The sequence below is a fragment of the Urtica dioica genome, chromosome 6 (assembly GCF_054948205.1).
Source record: "Urtica dioica subsp. dioica isolate 48M chromosome 6, U.dioica_male_clone48M_v1_H2, whole genome shotgun sequence".
In the NCBI taxonomy this organism is placed as follows: domain Eukaryota; kingdom Viridiplantae; phylum Streptophyta; class Magnoliopsida; order Rosales; family Urticaceae; genus Urtica; species Urtica dioica.
In genome coordinates this window covers 3,395,424-3,404,860 of record NC_142761.1, presented here as the reverse complement: position 1 = coordinate 3,404,860, position 9,437 = coordinate 3,395,424, and the positions used below count along the sequence as shown (strand labels likewise).

At 39.2% G+C, this 9,437-nt stretch overlaps 2 protein-coding genes across 2 annotated transcripts; one reads left to right on the top strand and one right to left on the bottom strand.

Moving 5' to 3' along the window:
* The first annotated feature begins 1,003 nt into the window (after positions 1-1,003).
* Positions 1,004-6,089, top strand: MPK16 (mitogen-activated protein kinase 16). The gene is made up of 10 exons (XM_089616974.1): positions 1,004-1,687; positions 2,471-2,879; positions 2,979-3,106; positions 3,195-3,254; positions 3,699-3,848; positions 4,093-4,248; positions 4,347-4,558; positions 4,799-4,903; positions 5,021-5,166; positions 5,402-6,089. The coding sequence occupies exons 1-10, from the start codon at positions 1,661-1,663 to the stop codon at positions 5,677-5,679; spliced, it is 1,671 nt and encodes a 556-aa protein (XP_089473100.1). The 5' UTR covers positions 1,004-1,660; the 3' UTR covers positions 5,680-6,089.
* Positions 6,090-6,326: 237 nt separating this feature from the next.
* Positions 6,327-8,965, bottom strand: LOC149392960 (BTB/POZ and MATH domain-containing protein 2-like). The gene is made up of 4 exons (XM_089616975.1): positions 8,398-8,965; positions 7,440-7,788; positions 7,006-7,282; positions 6,327-6,793 (listed from the first exon to the last, which is right to left on the bottom strand). The coding sequence occupies exons 1-4, from the start codon at positions 8,808-8,810 to the stop codon at positions 6,606-6,608; spliced, it is 1,227 nt and encodes a 408-aa protein (XP_089473101.1). The 5' UTR covers positions 8,811-8,965; the 3' UTR covers positions 6,327-6,605.
* Positions 8,966-9,437: the final 472 nt, after the last annotated feature.

Sequence of the window (9,437 nt, the reverse complement as noted above, 5' to 3'; positions counted from 1 at the left end):
CTCGTGTCGTCGGTGTCGGATTACAGGCCTAGAAGCTAGACAACAAAATTTCAAAAAATTTAATCATGCTTTCAATTTTGGTAATTCAGTTTCGAAACATACAAGCAATAGAAAAAGATTACTTACAAAAACTCATTACATGAATTCAAAATATTTAATCATGCCTTACAAAATTTAAATCCAATTCTATAGCAGAATTTTTTATTTTTTTGCTAAAAATCAAGTTATATGTACCCTCCATCTAAACAAGCAACAAAATGGTAATTAAAAATGTTCGGAGTATTTATTTGACCTAATCAATGATACTAGAAGTCACCAAAGAGTCAAAACATTTAATTATGGCTTCAAAATATTTAATCCCCTTTTCTGTAACAAACAAATATTCATAAAATTTAATTCAAAAAATTTAATCGTCTATCAAAAACACTCAAACCGAAGAAGAAGAAGAAGAATTGCACGAGATGGACGGCGATGACGACGAAGATCGATGACGATGTTAACGGTGATGATGATCGACGGTGATAGTGGCGAGGAAGATCGATGATGGTGGCGATCTACGATGATGACTATGTGATGACGATCGACGACGATGACTAATTGATGACGATCGACGGCGATATTAACAACATAGATCAACGACAATGGCGATGACAATCGATGACGATGGTGACGGAGATCAACGACAATCTCTAGATTTTTTGCCCTTCGATCTCCGGTATCGGTATCAGGATCATCACGAGAAGATGTTGCTCTTCCTCCCACGGTTGTGAACGATAAAACCCTAAAAAAATAATTCTTTGAGCCTTTGTTTATTAAGTGTTGGTTAAATGAGAAGGACATTTTAGTGATTTGTAATATTTTTGGCTAAGCAACAACTTTGAAAAGTTAAATTATTTTGCTAAACACAATTTTTTATCTGGCTAGCCCACGTTACCCTTTTAACATTTTTCTATTAATCATACTTTTTATATTAAAAATATAAAGTTTCCGCGACTCACTAATAATGCGTCTAGTGTCATCTACTCAAAAACCTCAAAAAAAAGTATCAATCTTTTTTTTTTTTGTTCTGTTTTTTTTTTTCCAAGTACACCGTCCGTCCAAGATTCTCTTCTCTCAGAGATCCAAAGTCCGAATGCACTTTCACCCATAAAGTTTCACCCATTCCATTACCTCTCTCTCTCTCTCACTCTCTCTGTGTAAGATTACAACAATCCCAATTTCATTCGTCACAGCAGAAAAGACACACAACAAGAATCCCAATCTGCTTTATTTACACGTTTGCCCTCAAACTACGCTTGTGATAATAGCTGTTCTCAGATCCTTCATACAAAAGTTCGAAAAGTCTCAGTCTTTTCCTTTCTGGGTTTTCCATTTTCACAAGACTCGCGCTTTTGCGCTGTGATTTGTTCGTTTTAACATCTCAGAAAAAATACTAATTTATAGTAGATTTGTAGTCCATTACAAAAACCTGGGGGGTCTGATTATTGATTATTGATCATCTTTGATCTTTGTGATCTATCAATTCCCATTCCTGTCTAATCTTATTGAGGCGATTTGGGCATCTCTGTGTTCGAGTTTCAGTGGAGTTTTTCGCTTTGGCTTTTTGATAATTTCAGTGGATCACCATTTTCTCAGAAGTCTTTGATGCTTTTTTGCTAAGATGATGCATCCTGATGAGAGAAGAAAGGTATTGTATATATTTTTATTTTTTTAGTTACATATATGTAGCTTAGATTAGATGGGAATTAAAAGAACTCAATGAACATTTTAATTATTATATTTAAAAAATTTATGTATTTGCGCAAGAGGATTGAAACTAGAATCAGATCTCTTGAGCAATATTAGATTAAATTTTTGGTGCTCCTACTTTTTCCAAATGCTTTGTTGTTCATCCATAGCATTGAATTGGTGTTATGTTTTCAATTATTATTTAATTTTGATTGCCATACGGTCATGTCTTAAACACACCGGTGAAAAGGTCCCCACTTTTATTGCATGGTCATACAATTGATAAACATGGATCTGTGAAACTGAATGTTGTAAGTTGTAACCAGTTGATAAAAAAAGATAATATTTTAAATGGCTCTGTATTTGAATAATAATAAATTTAAAAAAATTAACATTCTCCCCTTTATTGACTTTGTGGCTTGCCATTTGTTGTTTGGGTATTATTGTTAAATAGCCAATTGAATTAATGAATTTGCAAAATAATCAAGTCTAATATTTATAAAATAGCCAAAAGTGTCGGTTTCAATAATTTTTTTGACTCCTGTGATTATATTTTTTGAAAGTGATAAATTTCTTATATAAATTGTAAAAAACTTTTAAAGACTAAAAAAATTTTGACTAACGTAACTTTATTTTGTTGAAAGCTTGAAACTTTGGTTGTTTCACTAATCAATATGTTTCAAACTGTCCCCGTAATTGACTTTGTGGCTTGCCATTTTTTTTCGACGGCGATGCGATATAGTCAACCGCGGAGATAGACTTTTTCACGGAGTACGGGGAGGGAGGCCGATACAAGATAGAGGAAGTGATCGGGAAAGGAAGCTATGGCGTGGTTTGCTCGGCGTACGACTCACAGACTCGGGAGAAAGTCGCGATCAAGAAGATCAACGACATATTCGAGCACGTTTCGGACGCGACTCGGATCCTCCGCGAGATCAAGCTCCTCAGACTCCTCCGACACCCCGACATCGTCGAGATCAAGCACATCTTGTTGCCTCCGTCGAGAAGGGAGTTCAAAGACATTTACGTCGTCTTCGAGCTCATGGAGTCCGATTTGCACCAAGTCATCAAGGCCAACGATGACTTGACCCCGGAGCATTACCAGTTCTTTCTCTATCAGCTTCTCCGCGGTCTCAAATACATCCACACAGGTTATACATACATACATATACACACACCCATGTATATAAATGTATATTTATATCAAGTGTTTTAGTTCTCATTTTTGTGTGTTGTTGTGTTTTGTATAGCGAATGTGTTTCACCGAGACTTGAAACCGAAGAATATCTTAGCGAATGCTGATTGCAAACTGAAGATCTGCGACTTTGGTCTTGCTAGGGTTGCGTTTAACGATACTCCCACCGCTATATTTTGGACTGTGAGTTTCTTTGACTTCTTCATTGGAATTGTACGCTTTGGTGGCAATATAATAATGAAGTGTTTATTATTCCAAATATTATTTACAGGACTACGTAGCAACGAGATGGTACAGGGCTCCCGAGTTGTGTGGATCTTTTTTCTCAAAGGTGCATGGACTTTCATTTTTCTAATTTTAGCTCGTAGATGGACTTTTTAGCACAAATAGTTTATGTTATGAAATTCAATACCTAAACAGCTTATAATATATTTACAAGCTCATATAATATATTTTATGTTTTTTAGAAAATTATAAAAATGCTGCAAAGTCAATAGTATGAGGACCGTTTTGCTCACAAATTCAGTTTGAGGACTAAAAGGTCACTCATGAATAGTTGGGGGGGATCCAAGTCACATCTTATAGGATGCCAATATAGCTGTATTTATTCGTAGACAAGACACAGTTTTGGCCTAAGCCCACAAGCTCTCTACGAGATGTTTCCATTATGATAGGAACTTCAATTATGTTTTACTCGAGGCTATATGGCTCTGAGTCTTATCAAGAATTGAACTTCATAGCTGATTACAATTTTTGCGTGTGCCTTGATCTTCAGTATACGCCAGCAATAGATATATGGAGCATTGGATGCATATTCGCCGAGCTTTTAACCGGAAAACCTCTGTTTCCCGGAAAAAATGTTGTCCACCAACTGGATCTGATGACTGACATGTTGGGAACCCCATCCGCCGAAGCCATTGCCAGGGTATCATTATATTGATTTTCATATTTGTGTGTGTGTGTGTATATATATGTGTGTGTTGTGGCCTTGGGCTAAAATAGGCAGTTGAGACTAATGGATTCGCAAAGTAGCCAAAGTTTGTCTAAAATTAGTGATTGTTCGTAGGTGTCAATAATTTTTTGTTTACCTTGTCAAATAAATTTATTGACAAGGTAAATTAGGGATCTATACACTGTATTCATTTTCTTAAACCTAATAATGTAAACAGGTAAGGAACGAGAAAGCCCGGCGGTACTTGAGCAGTATGAGGAAGAAGAAGCCGATTCCTTTCTCCCACAAGTTCCCGAACACGGACCCACTTGCTCTACGTTTGTTAGAAAAAATGTTGGCCTTCGAACCGAAGGACCGCCCCAATGCTGAAGAGGTATTGTAGTACTTCTCTTTCTTTCATTGATGGGTTTTCTTTTTCTTAAAAATGGCTTCGTACATTTTTGTATGACAAAGAAGTTTTTTTTTTATTAGGCTCTTGCGGATCCGTATTTCAAGGGTTTGGCGAAGGTCGAGAGAGAGCCTTCTTCTCCGCCGGTTACGAAGATGGAATTCGAATTCGAGAGGCGGAGGATAACTAAAGAGGATGTGAGAGAGCTCATTTACCGGGAGATTCTCGAGTATCATCCGAAGATGTTGAAAGAGTCATTGGAAGGATCAGAGCCAACCAACTTCATGTATCCAAGGTAGTATTTCCTTTGTATTGCATATTTATCTAATCATAATCATATTTAGTATTAGTAATAACAAGTCATTAGAGTTGTAAGAAAATTTATTGAGCTATTTTTTTTTCTTCCTGGTAGAGTGATTGTGAATTGGTTTGTCTCTCGAATTGTGAACCTAGTTTAGTGATTTGTGTTAGATTGACTTGTATATATATATATGTATATATATATGTATTCTCACAAATCTTCTCTGTATAACAGCGCTGTTGACCATTTCAAGAAGCAATTCGCTTTTCTCGAGGAGCACTACGGAAAGGGCGGCTCGGCTGTGGCTCCTCCCGAGAGACAACACGCATCGCTTCCGAGGTTTGATATCTGAGAAGCCATCGAAAAAATTTCGCTCTCTCCCCACCATCATCCCTTCGGATTCATCACGTTTTTATTTTTATTTTTTAATTTTTTTTTATTTGTCAATATCGGCAGGGCATGTGTGCAATATTCAGATAATAGCACGATGTCGAATGGGTCGGCCGCGGAAGTCACGGACGAGCTCTCGAAATGCTGCATTAAAGAAGTCCAGAGGCCACACGTGAACCGACTTCCAATTCAAGTTCCTCAACCCATTCAAGGTCTATTATTATAAATAAACAAATAAATAAATAAAATATCCCGTCTTTAACCCCCAAGAGGTTGGTCTAGTACCACGTGTGAATAACGCCCACGGTCCCAAATTCAATTTCCCTCAGGGATCAAACTCCCAAAAACCCCGACTTTTAAAAAACCCAGTGTTGGTCTAGTTGTCAGGTCCTTGATTTTATCGGGTTTAATTGACCTTTTTGTGTGTGTGTGTGTGTGTGGGTCCAGGGGGAGCGGCGAGGCCGGGGAAAGTGGTGGGGACAGTGCTGCGTTATAACAATTGCGGGGCGGCGGAGTCGATCGATCAACAACAACGGAGGACGGTGAGAAACCCGGCGTCGTCGTACCCGAGAAGGAATCCGCCGCCGGTGTGCAAGAGCGAGAGGGCAGCCGAGGAAGACGACGACGACGGCTCCGTTGCCATGCGCCAAAAGCACCAATACGCCATGGCCAGGAAAGTCGCCGCAGCTCAGGGCGGCGGCGGCTCCGGAAGCCAGTGGTACTAAAACCCCTCGAAAGTCGAGAGTCTTGACCGAATGCAACGTTGGGCTCGCAGATCCGTTCGTCTTCGCACGTGAACCGTCCGATCGGACGATTGGTTTCGTTTCTCTCCTCTATCGGACGGAAAGACCAAAAAGAACGTGGCTTGTTGTGGTCAACTAATTATATAGTGCCGAATAGGGAATCGGGCTGAGGCGAAAGCAGGCATAGAAGATAGTTTCTCTCTGTTTCTTTTCTTACACATTCTTTGCCAAACTAACTTGACAAGTTCGTTTAGCAAAAGTGAAACTAGTTTGTTCAATCTTTCTAAGATATAATAATGGTAATAATAATCAAAACACCCAAGGAACTTGTAGTGACTCATTTTATTGTTATCTTCAAGACAGGAAATTGATGAGGACATCCTTTTGCCACATTTCTCATGTCAAGGTGCTCTAAATGCCACAGATTATAAATGGACAGAACTTCCACAGCTCATAGATGCATGGAAATCTAGTACCGGCAATAAAAATCCGTGGTCTTGGTTGGTGTTTGAATGTCAACAGCAATAAAAATTTGGTTTGACCAGCACAACTACTTTTATTGTCTTCCATTAAAGAGCAAGCACAAGGTGACCAGAGAGTTGGGTATAAAAAAAAAAAGACATATGCCATTCATTATAACTGCTAAATGAATTTTAATGAGTCTTGGCACAGAACTGCACACAGATTTACTGGGATACAAAAAGGTTCACACCTTCAGTACAAAACAATACACTTTTGACACAGCACAATATCAAACCACTAATTAAAAAAACAAAGCCCAGATGAACCACCCACATTTCCTTCCACAAGAATTAGTCCTGTCTGTTAGCAGAATGAAAAATGCCTAGATCCTATAGCTTGAGCACACCTCTCACACCCTCTCTCTCGTCCCTCGTGCCCACAATTCATCAATAGACTCTTTGCTTTACTCTTCTTCTGTTGACATCGCTGCCATCGTATAAGGTCACCTTGCCGTAGCCTCCACCGCAAGCAGCGTTGGAATGCTCGTCGATCCTCGCCACATATTGCAGAAGCTCTGTCACTACGGATGGGCAGCTCTGCTGCAAGTAATCGTACCCCTCTGTTTCCATCACAGCTTCACAAAACAATCCACAAACATCCAGATAACATTTTATCACAACGAAGAAGAAGACAAAATTCAAAATTTGATCATTTTTTCCTTGAAAATTGCATATCGGACAAAATTCAAAATACAACCCGGGATAATTTTATCGACAAGTGAACCAATTCCCCATCCTAACATGATAATATCAAAAGCCGTGCACAACATTGTTTTGGAGAACTCACCTTTTAAATTTTCAGGTGAAGCGACAAACTTGAGACAGACGTCTTTCAACTGGAAACAGTGGTGTTGCTCCGCCAGAGCTAGCGTCGTTGCAACGCTATTTATCGACAAATCCTCGCAGAGTCTGGTCTCGGACAGTAATCTGAGCCTCTCGATGCCGTACCGATCGGCGGCCGCGAGGAGATGCTGAGCCATCACTGTGGACACCCACTTCGAGTTCTGATCACTGACCTCTGCCGATTCTGGTAGGGCGTCCCAGTATATGAAATGGAGCAAATCCTGCAAAATCAGTCAGGCGCAGAAAACAAAAAATAAGAAATCTGCTTACATGAACTGTTAAAAAAATGAACTTTCAAGCACTTTTTCTTTTATTTCCTTTCAAAAAAAAGGAAGAAATTTTTTGTATTTAGCATGTAAAGGGGGAAGAGCAAAGAACCTTAAACACTGGCGCCAACATGTCTTCAACTTTTATAAGCTCTGTGTTCTTATCCTTCAGAGGACCGAAAAGTTGAGCTTTGAAAACAAGCGAGCGAGCTGCGAGGACCAACTTGTGAGCGTGAAATACTTCTCCGTCGACTTCGAAGCTCACATCGCTTCCCTTCCCACTCTCTAAAAGCTGCCCAAAACTCTTGGACATATCAGAAGGCGGAACCGCTATGGAGTATATTTTCGGGCCCTCTGTTTGAGACTTGACAACGCCGACACGGCATTTGATGAAAAGGCTATCATCCTTCAAGTAGTCAGACTGCTCGAGAACACTTCTCTTGAAGAAGCGTTTGTAACCCCTGCAACATCCGAGACGAAAACACTTCAGTCATTAATTTATAATTATCTATTATGATAAAAATAATAAGAAGTAAATACAACATTCAACCCCATAACCATTTCACAATTCAAATTCCGACACTTTTTGTTCAATCTTTCAAAAATAGAAAACTCTTGATATCCAGATCCCAAGAGCCAAAATTCTTTGAAATTCACTTTTGTATAATTAATTTCTATCTTTACACACACACATATACTTGTGTAGCATAACGTATCACCAAGGTCTTAGAACACACACAAACAAAATATCCAAACAGAAAAACAGATCAAGCATCTTAACAAACCATCGCTATAGCATTATCCTAGCCCCTTCATGTGAACACACAAAATCCAATTCATCAACATAAAAACCAACTTAACAAGAATGAATCTCCAACACAACAAACTAAAACACCAAATACAAAATATCATTTTTTTTTAATTTATAAAAAACCAATTAAGCACAACCCTAAAAAAAGTCCACCTTCTCAACAGAAATGTACGACATCCCAAAAAACAAGAAAAGGATATAACGGGTATATGATTTCAAGAAAACAGCCTTAAAAAAGAAACCCCTAAAGAGCACATACCACATGCTTCCACGGTACTTGAGCGTATAAGGACCACCCTCGAGCGCTCGGTCGAAATGGCTGTGAACCTTGTGTCTCCCTCTCTCGGTCTGGTCCTGCAAAGTCAGCTCAAACAGAGCCCTAACGTCCGTTCCATCGCTAGCGAGTGCTATGAAGAGCGAAACGTACGTGGCGTTGTCCTCCGGCGACTTTCCGTCGGGGTAGAAGTAAATCGCCCACTCGTACCCTCCGACCATGAAACTGTCGGAAGCGATGTACTTTCCGACTCCCATACCCTTCACGAGCGAGAATCCCCCGATCTTGAACTCGTGGAAGCCATTGACGGTCTCTGTCCTCGACGTCGAGGTCGTCAGATCGGAGCTCAGCGCCGGCGAGGATTTAGAGGGCTTCGGGAACTGCTTTAATGTGCCCATCAACGATTCCAAGGAAGATCGGGTTAAAGAAAGAGAGAGAGGGAGAGATCGAACTCGGAATTTCTAGGGTTTTGGGGACGACGGGTCGTTAGACGAGACCACGGGCTTCAATTCTTGCAAGGTTCTGTGAATCGGAGAGTCGATTCGACGAATCCTTCGTCGAATCCTTCGTGAGCTTTGGTTTTCAAGATTCAATCTCTGGAAATTTCGGAGATCGAATATCGGAATCGAGAGAGAGAGAGAGAGAGAGAGAGAATTTGGGGTTTTTTGCTTTCTGGAGCGGAAAGAGAATAGAATTCGGGTTTGGATTGTGGTAAAAATGAAAGAGAAAAATAAATGGCGAGATAGTGAATATATAATGCAGATATACGAGAAGATGATGTTACTTTATTATTATTATTATATTTACAAGAATAGGATATAATAATTTCTTTAAATAAAGAATATAAGAATTGCACATGTCTTTAAATTTTAATTTTGGAAATAATAGATGACGAAATCAAAGCGACATTAACGAATCACGGTAAAGAAAATTCAAAGAGTAAATGTTAACGTTAAGTATATATCTTTTTTAAAAATTAATTTAAATGATGTTAAGTAAAAATGACAAATGACCCGGTTGTTTAT